This window comes from Raphanus sativus, chromosome 4 (genome assembly GCF_000801105.2).
Source record: "Raphanus sativus cultivar WK10039 chromosome 4, ASM80110v3, whole genome shotgun sequence".
Taxonomy (NCBI): Eukaryota; Viridiplantae; Streptophyta; class Magnoliopsida; order Brassicales; family Brassicaceae; genus Raphanus; species Raphanus sativus.
The window spans coordinates 8,888,335-8,908,533 of record NC_079514.1 but is presented as its reverse complement, the minus strand read 5'-3'; the positions used below and the strand labels follow the sequence as shown (position 1 = coordinate 8,908,533).

The following is a 20,199-nucleotide window of genomic DNA, read 5'->3' as shown; positions in this document are numbered from 1 at the left end:
TGGCCTACTTCATAGTAGATATAAAGTAAGACCCTAAATTAATAGATTAGATGCATACATATTAAAATGTACAAACTTTATATAAAATATATTGGTCACACATAAAATATATTGGTCACACATAAAAATAACATAATAAAACAAATTCACTAATCATAATATAATTTATGTAATTATTATAAATTTCAAACAATCTTAAATTTATATATACAATAATGAAAATATGTCTGCGACCTTGTGGTCGGGTAGTAAGGAGACGGTTGAGACGCTAACATATTTTAGGTTCGATCCACCTGTTGTGTTAGATTATTCATGAATTGTACTTTATCTTGGAGATTAATCTGTATCTTTCTATAAATCTGCGATATCAAAGTAAATTTAAAAAAAATGGAAACATTATATATTTTATAACAAATTTTTTTTTAAAACATCAAATAAACTGAAACAAAAGGTATATATACAAGTTATTAGAAGTTTTTTTTTAAGTTTCTTAAACCACACAAAGATATTAGCTTGCAAAACAGCCGTCCATTCTTCTTTCTCAATATACCATGTTTTTCGGTTCTCCACCACATGATATGGTTGCAGCAAAATCTGGAAACTCAAAACACTAATGGAATGCTTTACCAATGGAATATCTTTTTTTTTGTCATCAAACATACAGACTCATACTGACTCTGTACACCAAACTGGTAGCTCGGCATCCATGTGAATGACAAAAGACGATTGTTGTCTTGCACTGCGTGCTAAACGATCCACCCTTGAATTTGCCGTCCTCGGTACATGAATGAGCTGTGAACTATGAAAACTACTTTGTAAGCTCTTGATATCCTCCAGATAACTTGCAAACGCCGGCCACTCTTCTGGTTCCGAAACCATCTTCACCAATTGAGAACAATCTGTTGCAAACGTAACCTGAAACTGTCGTAGATTCCTCATACATTCCATTGCCCAAATCAAAGCCTCCACCTCCGAGTGAAGGGGAGACATACTTGCCCGAACATTTCGTGCCCCCATTAATCCCTCATAACCTTCCAGAGTACTAAACCATCCTTGTCCCGAGAAAGAGTCCTTATCCTTCCACGAATCATCGGTAAAGCACCATCTCCCTGGAATTGAAGGAGGCTGGTGTACTTGTGATGGTGTGGAAAGTCGGGTGGACAATTCTTGGGCTGCAGCCCACATAGTAGATTCCGTTTCAGCGAGCTTTAATGTATTCATAGCATCAACATCCAGATTACTGAAAACCTTGTTGTTCCTTGCTTTCCAAATGTATCATAGGATCCATGCAAACTGATGATCATTCATTTTGGATAAAACTCTCCAGAATAAATATTAACAAACAATGATTCCGAAGGGAACACATTTGGATTTGACCAATGGAATATCAACATATTGAATGTTGAATTTGTTCATCCAAGAAATGAATGGTTGAATTTTCTGACATTATGACTAAAGGCGCGACCACTCGTCAAAGCCAACGGCCACGGCTAAAATATTAATTATTTCGTTGGCTCCACGAAGGTGCTTACACTTCAACTTTTTTTTTTTAACATGGCTTACACTTCAACTTGCCAAGATTAACATTTTAATTATTAATTAATCAATAAAAGGTTAATGATTGAGATAATTATCCAATAGTACCAAATAGTAGCAAAAGTTTTAAATTTAGCAAATCCAGTATGAACATTTAGGCCAAAAGTAGTAGGATTGAATGTAGTCGGAGAAGAGAGGCTAGCTGATGCAGATTTAGCATGACTACCACATAAATAACTATAACAACAGATTCTCAGTTTAACATACAGTTGATTTAACAAAATAATCACTTTGATTAATATTCAGCTTAATTTTATTAGTTTATACGGAAGAAGAAGAAAAAAGACGTGAAAAAACGGATTAACGTGCCGTAGAGCAACTTCATTCGCAAATGTCTCGATTGCATGCATGGAAATATTGTCTTCAGACACTTGTCGTACACGTAGACCTTATACTTTTCTCCTCCAAAGCTGGACCCTACTCTTTACTCAGAATCGTATAAAAATTATACTACTAAATGCATTTCTTTGGCACAAATGATAAACCGCTAGCTAATGCTGCAGCTATATCCGCCGTGCCTCTCATGATCCTCACCGGTTTAGCACTTGCCGGTACGGCCGTGGTGTTAATGGTTATGACGCCGGTTTTTTTAGTTCTTAGTCCGATTCTCGTAACGGCGGTTATCACTTCGAGTTTCTTGGTCACGGGGTTCTTAGCTTCTGGTAGGCTTGGAGCATCGGCGATCGCCCTCTTCGTCTGGCTCTACAAGGAGTTAATTAAGTAATCAAGATTTTTATCGTGAAAATATTAACTAAGTAGCTCTTCTTAATTAAACAACTTGAAACATTCATCGATTCGTGACATGTTTGGTTAGGCTGATACATTACGTACAGACGACGGACAACAAACATATGTATTGATATGGAATCATATAAATTTGTACGTACTTATCAAAATAAATAAATAGATTTGTACATAGATTTTGATTTCTAAAGATTTAAATAGATATAATTAATAAAATAGGTAGAAGTAAACTAAGTTTTCTTAGATACAACAACATTCATTTTTATTTTCGTTTGTTAGACTTTGCTTTGTTATAGCAACAAATAATGGTTTGAGAAACAAATAATGGTCTAAGTTACCAAATTAGGATTTGCTTTGTTTTAATATTTAGTACGATTCTGTAGAAGTTCTACAGTAGAACGTATGCCGCACATGATATGCAGTCTTATGTGACCCCGTTCTTGACTAGATTACCATATATTTGAAGTTTGTAAAAGTTGTGTGTATGTGTGATATGCTTATAGGAAAGAAGAGTACTCTAGATCCATTATGCATGCGCGAGTTCGACCTAACGAGGATAAAATTGCGAAGCTGTCCAGAGGAGATAAACCTCCAGAGGAAGAAAGGCCGCCTGAAATAAATAAGACGGCGGAGGAAATTAGCTCGACGGGAAGAGACAAGGCGGAGGAATACAATCAGTCAGAAATAGAAAAATTGTCGGAGATAGATCATAATCCGGCGGAGGAAAAATCGCTACGAGGAGTCAAGCATGCGGAGGAAGGGCCACTTATAATCCCTGAGATATCAAAGGTACTCCCCTGGATGTTACTTCGTTCAACTCAGCTCAGTTCATAACAAGTTTTAGTATTTTATGAGTTAGCTCAGTTCATTTATTAATATGAACTTCAATATATAAACTCAAACTCAAATCACTGGATCATGAGTTAGCGCGCTACCAAATATATAAAAAATAAAATATTATAAAATAAAAATAAAATGAATAATTTTCATAATATACTTTAAAATTTAAACATTAAAATTCCAAAACATTAATATTGAATACTGAATAAAACTGATACCTAGTAGTAAATTAAATCAAAACTAAATCAATAATCCAAAAATCTATTTCACATAAGAGTTTTGAGATGATTTATCTTCAAATTAAGTCTTCATTTATTCAAATCATAAAGATATATACCGCATGGGAGTCTTACGGATATTTTGTTTTACATTTTAATTTTAAAAATATATGATTTGAAGATTGATATTGATATTCTATTACATTTATATATATATATAACTTTTTATTTTTACATTTTAATTTTTTAAAATAAATATGATTGATATATAAACTATATTTTCTTACATAAGAAATAGAAGTCATCCATATATATAGTATAAATACACTCATGAGTTAGCTCATTTTCATTAAAGATCGCTTATATAACTTGTGATCTAATTTAAACTCGATCATTAAACTTATTTATTAAATGAGTTTGAAAATAGAGATAGTGCTTTTGAAAAACTGAGTTGAGCTGAATTAGCTCATGAGTTATAACTCATTTTGACATCCTTACTTATAGCAAGATATTTTTTTTTCACATTTACCCGTAACATTATCTCAGTGCTACTATCATTTCGTGTATAAATTAATGATAGGTTTTACTGGTGGAGCAAAATTCAATTGGCTCCAAGCCTAGCGGTCCAGGTACTTTGCAAAGATCTCATCAACTTCGATTTGCCATGGATCCTGGAAAGGTACAATCTATTTTCATGAAAGAGTACCAAAAAGTCCCTCGTGTCGGAGCTTTTGCATATAAATATTCTACATCGCGCGACAAGAAATACACAAACCATTTTCATATATGACATTGACATCTATCCAAAACAACTACATAATTATGCAGCATCTTTACGAGTAGTAACATTATAATACCCACAATGATGCTAAGTCAGATGAGAATACAACTTGTTCTACATAGCCAAAATTACTTGCATTTTTTGGTATTTATATCAACTATACGAATGCATCTACTTTAGTTGCCAGGATTTTTTTTTCTTATTTTTTTATTACGTCGCTAGGAATTCTAAGTTAACATGTATACACCATATTAAACACTCATTTTATATCATATTTAGAAAACAAATATATCAACTCTATATGCTGCTTATACAATCACTACGACCATTTAACCACAAAAAGGAAAACACAACCAAAATAACCTTTACAAATTTGGGGAAAAGATCTGTCATTCTTCAGTTCCGTAGGGAACCACCAATCTCTTCTCATATGTAATTGTTTTTTCATGAGAACCAATTTTAAAGACAAAGAAAACATTTTATGATGCAGGGGTGCTCAACCCCAAAACCTTTTTCTCCTCTTCTATAACCTACCAATGTCAATGGATTGCGCTTTCTGTAGACTCAAAACACGGTGCAGCCTATGTTTAATTTTTTTTTTGCAAGTCTGTAAAATAAGTTAATTTCTAAAAAGGAAAAAATGGTTCAAAGTACGAGAGTTTGATGGTTTATGAAGAACTACTGACAGATCCATAAGTATTTTTTATAGATACTTATGGTCGTCGAGAATGATCAACCTGTTTTCTCAGATCATTAAAGATCAAATGCTTAGTTTATGTTAAAGAACTTAAATTATATTTTAGAAAACAATGACAAAATAATAAAGGGTCATCACACGAGAGAATTCCTCCTTGCTACAAATTGAGTGTGAGAAAGAGAGCTCATGCGGCTCGTTGGTGACGATTATAAGCGACACAACACGTCTTAAGGTACTTAGACTCCGACTGGTGACATGTAGTATTAAGGTTGAATTGCGGTATGTTTTATAATTCTATGTAATATGTAGTAGAAATTATGTCATAAAAACTGTATATGGATGTAACAAGTTTGAAGTAAAAAAGTTTGAAGTAAAAATAAGTTTGAAGTAAAAATAAAAGTTACGATTTTACTAAAAATGATGATTCGTAACTTTTTGATGTGTATAAGATGCAATACGACTAATAAAAGAATTAAAAATATAAACATACAAATAATAAAATGTTTTTAAAAAATAAACCAATAAATTATATTAAATAAATAAATAATCATAGAATAAAGTTTTGATATGTATATAAGATAAAATTTGAAATAAATAAGTTACAATATCTATTTTTTGAAAAGAAAGATAAATAACTAATAATATAATGTATTGGTAATCCTTTACTGTCTAAATTATAGTAAGTATTATTTAAAATAAATAAATATTATAAATGCAAAAAGAATAGCAGTTATTATTAATTAATAAGTGAAATATAATAGAGAAGATTTAAACATATTTTTTTGAATATACATAAACACACACACATAATATATATATATATATAATAAATCTCTCATTTAAACATATAAAATTATGTATGTAAATTTAAATAACCTAAAATAATTAAAATTTAATTATAAAGGAAATTGTTTAAAAGTTTAAATGGAAATAAAAAATAAAAAACATCTTGAGTCTTGACTAACAAAAATAGTTGTATACAATTGTTGAGAATGTGTTTCAAAAAGAATACAATTTTTTGAGAATTTTAATTTATAAACCAAAAGTAGATGTTGTACAATGGTCATGTTTCAAAAATTGATTAACTTTGTTTTTGTAAATTTAAAAGTAAAAACATGGTCAACAAACAAAAAGATACTAACTCAAGTCAATTCAACTCTAATACACACAATTTTCTTTGTTGTTTTAACATTTGATTTGTTGATTTTTACCACATTATAACTCAAACACAAAATCAAAAATTTATAAATCAATGATGATTGTTGGTAACATTTTTGATTAATTAACTCAAGGAAAACACCTAATACATTTTCAAAACAGCTCAAGCTGAAAGCGATACTGCTTTATTAAGGCTCCAAATTTGCAATATTTTTTGTACTGAAAAATAAACAACCATAAAAATCGGATGTTCAAGTTTGGAAATAATCTTCCCAAATAAGGAAACACTAGATTTTGGACCCGCCCGCCCGCGCGGATATATGTTTAGAAAGATTAAATGGTAAATTAAAATTTGGCGGTTTTCATATTTGTTGAATTTTGATATTTGTGTATTTCGTTCGGTTTGTTGAGTGTATGATTATAAAGTATGATGTTATATAAATATCCATTTTTTCGTATGAAAATATTATTGTGGGTTTTTTTAATTCAAATTTATTATAACTTGTTTATTTAAGCTTAAATATTTTAAACTTTTAATTACAGGATTTTTAAAAAAATTAAAAGTAATGGAAATGTACAAAAAAATTTTTTTTTTGAAAATTATATTATGATAGTCCAAAATATAAAATAGGCTCGATTTGCTAATATTTTGAATGGATTAAAAATCAGCAATATACTATTTTTCTTCCATGAATGTAAACATTTAACTTGAACACGCCAATTGTTTTTGAAAGGTCTGAGTTTGGTGAGAGGAACAAACGTCGTCATCTTCGACATGTTATAGGTTTTGGAATTTTTTTATATTATTTGGAGAATAGATGATGAGATATATATATATACTGGTGGTGAAAAATGGTCCACGTTAGGTTAAATTTCAGTAAGTTCGATATTTTATTTTTGGTAGTTATAATTTAAAAACACAATCAAAGGAAAAAGATCTTAAAAGTAATTAATGTACATTTATTATTTATTATCTATTAGGGAAAAGAAATATCCGTAGAGAAAAGGAGAATTTGGTGGTCAAGTTTTTTAAAAAGCGTATTGTGTTAGTTATTTGATTCGAGCTGTTGATCAATTAATAGTTTATATTCTTTTCGCTTAGGATTAGGAAAATCTTTGAGTAGTTATATTCTGATCGCGTAGAATTAGAAAAATCTTTGAGTGCATATCAATTAAAATTCGTTTTAAATGTCATTAGTGTACATTAATTAATTCGTAAATTTAGGACTGGTTTAGGAATATTTCGTGGACTGGAAGGAAGGCAGTTTAATTAGGTTAGATATTATTAGTAACCAATTTTTTTTCGTTTTGGGCTTATATTGCAAACTAATTTTTTTTTTCACGAACAAACCAAAATATAAACCATCTAAAACAAAACTAAAAGTTCATCATAAGCAAAACAATCTAAAGTGTTTCTTCACTGTGAAAATAATTTCCACCATAAGCAATAGAATATGTTAATATACTTGTGTAAATATGTTTTAATATGAATAATAATTTACACTAATTGCTTTTGGATGTTTAATTTAGATATTTCTATTGATTGGTTTAGTAGTGTAGATATTTCCATCGATTGATTTAGAAATCTGAACCATCTATCTTATTAAAGCTGAAGTACAATTTCGGTGTGTTTGGATACTTGGATAAGAGTTTTTTAAAAAATTGGTGTATTTAGAAACATGGATTGTAGTCTTTAAAAATAATAATTTTGTTTGGAAACAAAGATAGTAGTATTAAACAGAAAACTTAATGGACTTAAGTCATTAAGTCCATTATAAAAGAATATTGTCAATATATATAAGAAAAATACAATACAAAGCTCAATTTGAAATACCAACTCAAATTATGGTTTTTATATTTCATATTAAGTTTTTAAAATATAATATATGTAATTATTTATATGATGATACGTATTAAATACTATTAATTATATGATTACTTATATGATGGTACATACAAAATCCGATTAATTATATGATGAAATTATATGATATATAATAATGACTAAGGATGGGTTTTCAGACATCCATACGGGTTTGGTTCTGATTGGTTTGCGTTTCGGGTTTTCGAGGTCAAAGATTTCAGTCCTATTAGGATGTTTCTAAATTTTTTGTTTGAGTTTGATTTGGATCTTTGCGGGTTTAGTTTGGGTTTGGATAACCTATTTAAATTATTTTTAAAGTTTTAAATCACTATATATTTTAAATTTCTCAAAATCTATAAATAAAGTAATATATTACATATAAATTTAAATAACATATGTCAGAATACCTAAGCTTAACATATCAATTGGGTTGATTTAAAATTTTGGATACGGAATCAATAATTATTTTAAGTATTTTTGGTGATTTGAGTATACTTTAACTATTTCAGATATTTGTTTTTGACTATCTATATATATTTTCAAGTATTTTAAACCAATTTAAAATTACCATTCTTGATGTTTTATATACGTTAAATATAAAAATAATTAATATATAAGTATATAAATCTATTTTTAGATAAATTCAGGTACACGAATATTTCGGTTCAGATCCGATTCGGTTCTCTAACTAACAAAATTTTGAATAATTCGAATATTTAATCAATTTATGTTCATGTTTGGTACTATATTTACGGATTGGTATCAGTTCTGTTCCTCAGATTTATTTTCCAAATCCTAATAATTACATGAAAAACAAATATCATCATATTTTTAAAAATATACATCCGCGGAGGTGCATAGATCAAAGTCTATAATCATTTATTTTAACAATAAGCCAAATAAATATGTTGATTGAAGAGCGAATAAAACAAAACTAGAGAAATACATAGTTTATCAGAGACACTCTATGTGTCGAATTTATTAAAAAAAATATTAAAATAAATAAATTCAATAATTACAAACAAATAATATATTTTATAAAAGTGTAAAATAATATCCGCGCTTTCGAAGCGCGGGTCAAAATCTAGTGTGAGTTAAAAAGAAAGCCCAAACAAAATAATAATGAGTAATTAGCATTAAAGGCCATGATTTTTTTTATGTTAAAACTAAATGATTAAACTACTTTGTTTTTATGGCAGCGGCATGAAATTGTAATATTTGTGGAAAACTAAGGGAACGTAGATAAATGTATTTCAATATTAATATTTTAGATGATTATATTTCTTCCATTTTAATTGGTCAAAATTTCCAAATATTAATTTTGACCTCAAAGGGTCTGGCTGGAACATACATGAATCTACATTTAATCCCTACTGAAACATATCTTTCTTAAAGATGAAAATATATCATAGTTATTTTCGCTGGCAAAGATATATGTTAATGAATATCTAATTAATGTACAAAAAGTAAAAACTATGTTATTTTGGAACGAATTTGTTTGGTCGTAATCCGCAAAAAGGGAAGAAAAATTCGTTTTAAAATAAAATAGTTTTACGTCGAGTTAAGATTTAAGGAAACCAATAATGAGAAAAATTTATGTTATCATGTCTTAGTGACTTTTTCCATGAAAAAATAAAATATGGGATATTGAATTAAACATCCTCGGAATTAAGATAAATATGGGATATTGACTTTTTACATATATATTTTTTCTAAAAGAAGGGTTGAAGCTTAAGTAGAGGATTAAGATAAAGTAAATTTCAACTGCATTCTGACTAGGATTGATATTGATAAAAATCTGGGTATCTTAGGAATATCTCACTATATACCCGGAATTAATATCCCCTACGTAACATTCTTTAGCTGGAAAACAATCCAACGGTTAAATCTCCAGTAAAGCCTGACATAAAACATCTACACCGTTGGTTATGATCTTAGGCTGATACTGCTGGATTTTTTTCTTATAATAACTAGTAACTATGGTCAAAACTTCCAATTAAAAGAAGATAAATAAGGAAGCGCATTATCTCTTAAGGAAACAAGAAAATGGTAAAACACCTAATACATTCTCAAAAACAGCTCAGCATATTCGGATAAATATCGTATATATAATACCCATAACTACACGCAGGGATTAAAGATATAAATACAATCCGTGACATCGTGAGAGATTCTAGTTTGCGTGACGTCGTAGAGAGATGGTGAAGGAGGTGGTGACGACGGGGAAGACATGTTCACATTGTGGCCACAATGGTCATAACGCACGTACATGTCTTAACGGCGTTAACAAAGGAAGCGTCAAACTGTTCGGCGTAAACATATCGTCCGAACCGATTAGGTCGCCTGAGGTAACGGCGTTAAGGAAGAGTGTCAGTTTGGGAAATCTTGATGCCCTTCTCGCTAACGATATCAGTAACGGTAACGGTGATCCAATTGCCGCCGTCGAAGATAACGGTTATCATTCGGATGGTCAGATTCATTCTAAGACGGGGAGATCCGCTCATCAGAAGAAAAAGGGTAAATTTTCTTAATTCTTTTAAAAATAATTAAGAAGAAGAAGAAGACTTGTTTTACAAGTTAAAGATTAAACTTTCTAGGGAAGCCATGGACGGAAGAAGAACATCGGATCTTCTTGGAAGGATTGACGAAACTCGGAAAAGGAGATTGGAGAGGAATCGCAAAAAAATTCGTGACGACAAGAACACCGACACAAGTCGCAAGTCATGCTCAGAAGTATTTTCTTAGGTTAAATGCTAACGACAAGAGAAGAAGACGTGCTAGTCTCTTTGACATCTCTCTCGGAGATCAGGTTTTTTTTTTGTCTTGCTTGCCAAGTAACCAATTAATAAAAGTTTATTGATATTTATTAGGGCTTAATTTTGGTTAATTTGAATAGAAGGAAGAGAAGAACTCTCAAGTGATGACGACAGATGCATTAACATCATTATCGAAGTTTCCATCTAGACAACCAATAACCGGATCTCAAGAACAGGTTCAAACCCAAGCTGAGATATCAAACCGGTTTAAGAATCTATCAATGGAGCACATGCCAATCTACCCAACCGTGCCACCTTACTACAACTTTCCATCTGTTATGATACATCCAATGTACTACTATCCCAATCCTGAACATGTTAGGTATGTTCACCCTTCCGGTATACCTGTACCAAGGCCTTTACCGATTGGTATGCCTCTACCTCAGGCAAATGATTCTTCTCGTATACCAAAGAAAGATGGTTTGGAACTTGATATCAGTCTGCGTCCTCCTCCTCCTCCTCCTCCACAGTCTACCGCAGAAACAGACTTGGCGGGTCATGGCGTCATTCATGTGAAGTGAAATGACATTTTATTTTTGATATTTATTACAGATAGAGGTATGTTAATTGTTTTCTTAGTTATGTATTCTACATATACCTCTTTATTCAGAAGTTTTGTCAACCGGATTCATGTACAAGTTTTTTGAAGAAAATATACTTGGATTTAAATTTAGCTGCCTCATTAACCAAAAAAAAGACGTTCATAGTTTTAGCAAATCTTTTAGATTAAATAAAAATAATCAAGACAAATCTTTGTTTAAACTAGTAGAAACCTTTGATCAGTTTCCTTGAAGCTCGTCTGTTCCGTTCAACATGGTGTGGTTTGTCTAAATCACCACCGAGTTCTAAGGTGGCTCCCAAGAAACCAGTCTGAGTTCCATCACTGTCGTTGTCGATGTCTCCTTCGATTGTCAATCCTTCAATCCTAGCCGCAATAGATTCCTCTCTCATCCCAACATCTACATCTACAAAGTTTCGTTTCTGTTAATATTACTCGGTTATGATCTTAACAAATCTTGAATACATAAAATTTCAAAAATACTAAAAACTCATGTTTTTTTTCTTTTCTAAATACTTTTTATTATGTCATGCACGTAGAACTGTAAATGGCCATGTTCAACTCACACAGGTTTTAGACCCAAATGTGTGTGTAATATATATATACCTGGATTTGAGAAGAGCCAAAGGACGAGAGCGCATGCAAGAAGAACAAAAGGAATGATGTGAATAGCGTTTTCTGCGAACTTGGTACGTGACTTCTCCTTCTTGATCATCTCCTCTGGTGGATTATTGTGTGAAGGTAGTTCGTCATCGTCGAGGGAACCGATCATGGAGCCCATCCACAATCCTTTAGGTGGTGCGGATGAGTAGTCTTCTGTCCCACGGTTCCAGCTCGCGGATCTGTACATATTACTTTTATTTAGTTTATTACAATAGAAAGTGTTTTCTTTAGGATGCTGATGGTTTTTGTAAACGAGCTTGATCAGTTTCTCTATTACATTTTTAGTAATTCGTTGATTGCGGATATATAGCCTATGGTTTTGGTATATTTGGATCAAAATTAGGACTTTGTCAATATCTCACTAGTTTCTTCTTCTCAAGGTGACGAAAGTAATTTCTTGATATTGTTTTCGTATTTCTATCGAGTTTGCAATAATAAAATTTAGTCTAAACTGTTAAAATACTAAAACTAAACGAGAGTTAGCTAATATTCTAGAAAACGGTATAGGCGCGGTTGTCTAAACACTACAAGTGATAAACCTTGAAACGATACTATTAAGATTATAACTATGATGTAACAATGTAATTATAACTTATGCCTTTAGAATAATATTCTAAATTAAAAATCAATATTTTTAAAAACTGATCTGGCAATAAACGTTCCTTGTCACTGGATCGTCTGGTCGACTATGGATAAACCGTGAATTAATAAATTAATTTTATTATATAAAAATATATTAGCTATGAAAATAAATATATAAAAACAAAATTTAAATATTTTATGTATATTTATAATATTATTTGATAAGTCAATTTCTTATGTGTCGCGCTCACGTTAATTCTGTAATGGTTGATTACATTTATACATTTGATGAACAAAAACTATTACATTTAAATACTATTATTAAATTTTTATTTAGTTTTTTTTTAATTTTACAAATAACATACATAATAAAAATAAACATTTATAAATTTTAAGAAACAAATTCAAAAACGAAAAATATATGTATATATAATATGATTTCATTAAAAAGGAAAGTTCACAAAATAAAAATTCCGTTTGAAAAATATTATTAAAGAAAATAAAAAATACTTTTAAAGTAATAAAATATTTGTTTATATCTATATTTTCTTAGATGAATATATATATATATATATATATATATATATATATATATTTCATCTAAGATGATTGGTGTATTGATAGCAATGGTGGTTGGTTGTTCATGGTTGTTGATGTATTGTAGCAATAAAATATATATATATATATATATATATATATGTATACAATGTGATTTCATAATTTTAAACAATTAAAATATATATTTTTCAAAGTAATAGAAATATTTTTTATATAACTAACTATTTTCTAGGATGATTATAAAATAGTTAAGTAACTGATATATGTTTGATTGACTAAGAATAATTTATAATTAATTAGTGTTATTGAAATGTTTTATTTATTTTTCATATATTTATTTGATTATATATTTCAATTACAGCAAAACAAATTTTATAAATTTTTAAAATCAAAATCTTGTGTTTTTTTGGATGAATACGAAGAGAAAATGAAAGAGATGTTGTTTTTAGTTGATAAGAATTGAGAAAGAAGAAGTATAAATCGATTTGAGGCGCATTAAAAGTTTCAAATTGGTTGTTCATGGTGGTTAGTGTATTGATAGCAATGACAATCTTGTAAATACTTGAAAATGATAAGGTCGAGAGAATAAAAATATTATTTTCGAAAAAAAACTAATGATATTTTCGTTGAATTTGTTAGGTGAATATGATAAAAAAAATTCAAAAAAATCATAGATTAGGTTTGTGATTTTTTGGAGTCAATTTTGAAAAAAACCCTTAAATATACTCCAAATGACAGGCAAAAGACAGAAACCAAAACACGTACTAATGTAATAAACTCGTCAAACATAGCTCTGCTTTTTCTTTTCCTTCGATCAGATTCAGATCCAGACAATGAATCAAGATCTTCAAGAACCAATGGCGGAGACCATGCCAAATATCATAACAGCAATGTCGTATCTATTGCAAATGGTATCGGAGACCAACGACCACATGAACCAGAAACAGAGGATCTCAGGCTTCTATGGAATAACCAAACCTTCCAATCTTCCATCTCAATCAGAAGCTACCTCGAGAGGATCTTAAAGTACGCAAACTGCAGTCATTCGTGTTATATCGTCGCGTACATATACTTGGATCGGTTCATCAAGAAACAGCCATTTTTGCTCTTCAATTCCTTAAGTATTCATAGGTTTATAATCACAAGTGTCTTGGTCTCTGCTAAATTCATAGATGACTTGTAAGTAAATCATTCTGAAGCTAATTTAATGAAATTCACTAATCAACAGATGTTGATTAATATATAATTTTTTTTATTTAACAACTTCTTCTTTTTTGAATTATATTATTCTATGTTATAATATCTTCAAGTGCATTTATTTAACTTTTCAGGTGTTATAACAATGGATATTACGCTCAAGTTGGAGGGATAAGCAAAGAGGAGATGAACTTGCTTGAGCTTGATTTCTTGTTCGGAATCGGGTTTCAGCTAAACGTTACCGTTTCTACATTCTCGCCCTCTTATCTCTTCCTTCTCCGAGCTCGGGTTATGGACGAAGGAGAAGAAGGAACCGAGAAGAAAGTATCAGCAACAACTGGTTTTATTGCGGGACAGCTCAATAACTACCGCTCTTTTCTACAGAGAGAGATGGTGAATGGTGATGCAGACAAAGATGAATTCACTGTTTGTCGAACCTTCTATATCATTCAGAAGCTCTTTTGAGACCAAGCTTGTGATGAATACACTCGAGGACGACTATTTAATTACTCACCACAACAAGAAACAACTCGCTGCTGCTTGATCATTATCAATGTATAGATTATATATATACATGTAGCAGATCCATGCATTCGTGTCGTGTCTTATAAAGACCATTTACCGGATAAATCTTATGGTTTATACTTTTTTCATTGTGTAGTTATATATAACGGACGTATCCACAAATAGCCTAAAAACATATCATTTTATCTTGAAATGTTAGAAGTTTTACTGTATGTTTTCTTACATTTAGAGACACATGCATGCATGTACTTGTAAATTATAAGATACGTTGAGCACATTATAATCCATATATGAAGCATACAAGAGAAAGGAAGTTACATTTTAAAAGGGTACCAAACCTAATAACCTTGATATTACAAACACTTATACCACTCCCAAAACTTTTTAAATTGGGAGAACTTACATGTTCATCATGGATGAGACTTACTACCGTGGCTCAATGTGGCAGCTGCACCGTCGTAACCACCACCGCCACCACCTCCACCGGACCGACCATTTCCGCTACCGTAACCGTACCCACCACCACGTGCTCCGCCACCTCCAGAGCCATATCCATATCCGCTACCTGAACCGGATCCGGATCCAAACCCGTATCCGGATCCTCTTCCCCACCCGGTCGGTGATCTACCCGAACCCGCCCCGTACCCCCATCCGGATCCTGGTGCAGAGCCCCAACCCCAGTTGTACTCCCAATTGGGCCCACGACCCGACCCACTTTGGCCTTGGTAGTTTTGGCCTGATTGCATGTCGTCACCTCTCGACCATGCGAATGGACGAGAAACTGAAGTCTTCACAGTGATAAAAAAAAGAACAAAACTAACAAGAGTCCTCTAATCATTTTCTAAATTTTGTTCTATAAGTTTTGTATAGATCTTTTAGATTTTGTTTTGCTCTGAGGTTATTGTAAGAAAGCTTCTCCCACCGCTTATATAGGCAAAAGCATGAAGCACCATTGAAATGGAACGGTCCGTGACTAGTGGGTTTAATAGTGTGAGATGGGCCAGACCCACCCTTTTCTGAATTCTTTCCAAAAATTTGAGGAAAAAGATAAACTAAATAAACACATTGCAGCATCTCCTCCAAATGTTGTGAAAACTACATCTATTATATTAAAAAAAATTCATGACTTATTTCATGTGTGATATTTAAAATGAACCATTTCCTAGAAAGTCATTAACTAAAATATACCTATAATTTAATTTTACATTATATAAATTACTTTAATTATAATATTTTTTGATATCTTTTCATTTTATATATATATAAAAAATAATCCAATTTTTTTTGAAAAAGTAACAAGATCAGTACTTAAAATTTGATATAATTTTTTATCTAATTTTGTAATTAATACTAAATTATTGTTAGACATTAATTTATACTCATTTATCATTTATCATTAAGTAAAAAATAACTAGACTTGTTCATTTCATTTATATATATATATATATATATATATATATATATATATATTTACTTTTCATCATTAATGATGTACATTGACACTAATTATATACTTAAATATTTATATAATTATTTTAAATACAATAATTTTATAGTTTATATTCGTAATTAATCAATTGTTTCAAACCGTCACGTATATTTATTATTAAGAGATTTAAAATATACATGGACAAATATTTTAAAATTAGTTTATATTTAGTTTATGTTAAATTTTTGCCTCCACTTCAAAGTTTGGATTATTTTTTAGCAATTTTTATATTTACTTATTTTAGATAATACAGTATATTGTTATATATTTAAGTCTAAGATATGTTAATTTGTAAACATGTATTATATAATAGCTGAGGACATTTTGTTAACCTTTTCTTGTTTTAAATATCAGTTACCACTCAAAGAGTTTATCTCCATTGTCTCTATTATAGTCGGTGTTATCAAATATACATAAAATGTCAAAAGAAATGATTAGATATTTGATATTACCGAGATACTAGAGTTTCTTTAAAGTACAAATATTATCTTCAAGAAGACCCTTTAAGATGTGTCTCAACATCAATGCCACTAAGAAATTGTACTAATTGCGGCTTGTGGTTATGAAATATTCAGCATCATCTTCATCATTACAACATAAATACATCCATAAAACGCATATACACATGAAAACCATTGACATCTGAAAATTGTAGATAAATCACTATTTCATCTTTATAATAAATCGTGCTACAGTTCAGTCAAAGCTCCTGGATTTTGCATGATATCGCTCAACTATCATGCTCTATTTTCCAGAATTTAATTTGTCTTTAAACCATAAGAAGACAATAAATCTGATTCTTTGGCTGAACTGGTTCCTAGCCCCTAAGGTTATTGTAATGATGCATGTTTAAATGAATGTTTTTCGATCAAAATTTCAGGATTAACTGAGCGATGATGAGCGAACTTGATGTATCCTGTTTTAAAGAACACTTGAACATATTGAACTAGCTAGGATATTATCGATTGACTAATCCAACTCAGTTGGAAACGTTCCAAACAATTTGCTTAGTAAACTCATTCACATTTCTTTGACATTTAAGTTTATTCAAAAACTTGAATCAATAATTTATTCAAGCTTAATTTATTTAAAAATAAAACAAAATACGATTTCTTACATATGTACAAGATCATATGGCCTGATATTGTATATGTTAATTTAAAAAAGTTTTATATAAGCTCGTTGTTTACTTGTTTTGCGAAACTCCTTTTTGAATCCTCTATATATTAAAAGGGAAGCATTAATTGAAAAAAACCCCTTTCTATGTGGCAGTTATTTAGACCATTAAATTGCTGATGTGGCAAGATTTTAACGTGTTTGGTATTAGCATAGTCTAAAAAATAAATTCCCTAGAGAAATACATGTTTTCGACCGTAACAAATACACACATATATACATGTTATCGTGTATATATCTTAAAAATTAAATACAGAGACACCGCTCACCACTGCTCCTCGAGACGCAGCGACGAAGCCAAACTCGCCATCATCTGATTCAAGGGTGTCGTTTTCGTGGCCCTTACTGACGGCAGTTTTCGGCGGCTACCTCCGTCTTGAATCTGAAGCCGTCAGCTCCTTCTGCTTGCCTCCTCCATCCTAAAAACAAATAGCCCAGTTCAAAAGAGAGAGAGAGAGAGATACAGAGAGAGGAGAGAGAGATAGAGAGGTCAAACCGTGGTGTTATGGTGGTGGTGATGCTGGGACGGCGAACGAACGGAGGTCATGTGGTCGTGGTGATTCTGGGACAGTGAACGAACGGAGGTCGTGTATGGTGAGCCTTGCTTCTACTTCTTGGTGGTGGTGAAGGTGAGTAAAAGACGTGTGGTGGTGGTGGTGAAGGGGAGTTGTAAAGAAAGTATGTGTGATGGTGGTGATTGAAGAAGATAGAGATTCAAAGGAGGAGAAAATATTAGTTTAAGATCTGAGAAAAAAGAGACAGATCTAGGAAGAAAGAGCTAGAGATGTGTGATTGAGATAATGACCAATCAAAAAAAAAAAAATTGATTTGTAGCCTTTGGATTGAAATCAATCAAAGACTAAAATTAACTCATTAAAAAAACTGTTTTCATTTAATATAATGATAATTAATATATAATTTCGACCAAAATAATTATATATAATTAATGTAGTTATAGTTTGGGTTTAATATTTAAAAAAATAAGTTGATTTTTTTTTTACTTTTTAAAGTTGTGATTCAATTTTATATGGATTTGGACTATAATTAAGATATGAAGTTTGAGAATTAGAGTACGAGATATAACATTGTTCGAGAAAAAGATATGAGATATAAATAATATGCTTCTCTTATAATATATATAAAGAATTTTCCATGTAATTTTGTAAAATAAAGTTGTGACAATTCCGGTTTGTACAATAATTAGATTTTTTTTTTCATCATATATAAATATTTTCATCAATCACTTTGTTAAAAAAATAAAACATAATTTTCTTTTTATGATGATTAATTTGGCCCATAACTAATGAGACTAATTATTTTACTAACACAACATGTAGGTGTATAATATTATAGTTTGGATTTTCCATGTAATTTTGTAAAATAAAGTTGTAAGAATTCCAATTTGTACAATAATTAGGGTTTTTAATTTTCGATCATATATAATTTTTTTCATCAATCATTTTGTTAAAAAAATAAAACATAATTTTATTTTTTATGACTTCAACATATCCAACAAATCGGCTAATGCATGAAATTAAAAAAAAAATATGATCGACAATTCTAATTACATTCATTCACCGTCAATTTATAAATAATTATATAAATATTAAAAATGTTATATATATACACATATATAACACAGCTGCAATATATAATTTTATATTTGTCAAAACCAATTCTTTTTATTCTACGTTTTTAAATTCATTCCGCGCAAGGCGCGGATCTTATCCTAGTGATGATATTATTCCGCAAGTATTGAAATAAAAATGTGTGCAAATCATATTCAAGTCTTGATTAGCAAACTATTAACATAAGCATTATCTTCCTTATTGTTTAATTAACAAATTTTAGAAAAATATTTTAAAAATACTTATAAGATGATAATGCTTTCCAAATGTTCTTCATTCACTTTTTTCATATGGAGGTTTTGGTAGAGTATTTGCATATAAAATATATAAATATAAAAAATAATAAAATATTATTAATATATTTATTTAATAATATCAAAATTATGTTTATATCCAAAAATAAAATTTATATTATTAAAATAAAATTGCAATAATTTTTAAATTTTTTTTAAAATAACAACATTTCATATTTAAAATAAAATTTAACTTATACAACTGAATATGATTCATTATTTTAATAACAAAACATAAATAATATATTTTATAAGATATTATAAATATTTATAAATAAATAAATTACATATTAGTTTTTATAATTATCTTTTTCTAAAAATAATTTACTATTCTACAAATCAAATTATTAAATACATATAAATTAAAGCATATAGCTTCTCCAACATATTGATTTTGTGTCATAGTGCCACTGTTTTATCATCAGTTCGATCAATTATCTGTAACATTTATAGTTGCAGAGGGAGTAAAAGCATAAATGTTAAATGACACGAAAATTTCAACAAGCTACAACAACTTTTAATCCATTCATATTCGACCGGTAAATGAAATGGAATATATACATATAAATTGTCTTAATATACTGATGTTAACTGTTAACTGATTAAAAATATATTATCTCTGTGTCATTTTAAATGGATTTTAAAATTTTATCGCAAAGTTTAAGAAAATGCAAAATTTTATGTAATTTATCTTAGTTATATAAAATAGCATTAAATAAAACTGATTCAACCAATTAAAAAAGATACACTATTATATAATTGGTTACAAATTTTAAATGACAATAAATTTTGTCTAAAAAAATGAGAAATCATTT

The 20,199-nt window shown here is 29.9% G+C and overlaps 5 protein-coding genes and 1 long non-coding RNA gene across 6 annotated transcripts; 3 read left to right on the top strand and 3 right to left on the bottom strand.

Moving 5' to 3' along the window:
- Positions 1-2,045: 2,045 nt before the first annotated feature.
- Positions 2,046-4,468, top strand: LOC108852576 (P24 oleosin). Its single transcript, XM_018626076.2, has 3 exons — positions 2,046-2,316; positions 2,844-3,129; positions 3,979-4,468. Exons 1-3 carry the CDS (start codon positions 2,054-2,056, stop codon positions 4,186-4,188), a joined length of 759 nt encoding a protein of 252 aa, XP_018481578.1. The 5' UTR covers positions 2,046-2,053; the 3' UTR covers positions 4,189-4,468.
- Positions 4,469-10,021: 5,553 nt separating this feature from the next.
- Positions 10,022-11,383, top strand: LOC108852577 (probable transcription factor At5g61620). The gene is made up of 3 exons (XM_018626078.2): positions 10,022-10,415; positions 10,496-10,707; positions 10,795-11,383. The coding sequence occupies exons 1-3, from the start codon at positions 10,097-10,099 to the stop codon at positions 11,233-11,235; spliced, it is 972 nt and encodes a 323-aa protein (XP_018481580.1). The 5' UTR covers positions 10,022-10,096; the 3' UTR covers positions 11,236-11,383.
- A 93-nt stretch (positions 11,384-11,476) lies between these two features.
- Positions 11,477-12,272, bottom strand: LOC108852578 (uncharacterized). Its single transcript, XM_018626079.2, has 2 exons — positions 11,880-12,272; positions 11,477-11,679 (listed from the first exon to the last, which is right to left on the bottom strand). Exons 1-2 carry the CDS (start codon positions 12,121-12,123, stop codon positions 11,477-11,479), a joined length of 447 nt encoding a protein of 148 aa, XP_018481581.1. The 5' UTR covers positions 12,124-12,272.
- Positions 12,273-13,854: 1,582 nt separating this feature from the next.
- Positions 13,855-14,917, top strand: LOC108850208 (cyclin-U4-3). The gene is given in 3 exon segments (XM_057009981.1): positions 13,855-14,062; positions 14,065-14,255; positions 14,408-14,917. Coding segments are annotated over 3 exon segments (675 nt in total). The 5' UTR covers positions 13,855-13,909; the 3' UTR covers positions 14,739-14,917.
- Positions 14,918-15,044: 127 nt separating this feature from the next.
- Positions 15,045-15,651, bottom strand: LOC108852235 (putative glycine-rich cell wall structural protein 1). The gene is given in 2 exon segments (XM_018625739.2): positions 15,045-15,604; positions 15,607-15,651. Coding segments are annotated over 2 exon segments (426 nt in total). The 5' UTR covers positions 15,637-15,651; the 3' UTR covers positions 15,045-15,208.
- Positions 15,652-17,591: 1,940 nt separating this feature from the next.
- On the bottom strand, positions 17,592-18,305 carry LOC108852118 (uncharacterized). Its single transcript, XR_001949437.2, has 2 exons — positions 17,960-18,305; positions 17,592-17,882 (listed from the first exon to the last, which is right to left on the bottom strand). It is a non-coding gene; the product is annotated as an uncharacterized LOC108852118 (long non-coding RNA).
- Between the last annotated feature and the right edge of the window lie 1,894 nt (positions 18,306-20,199).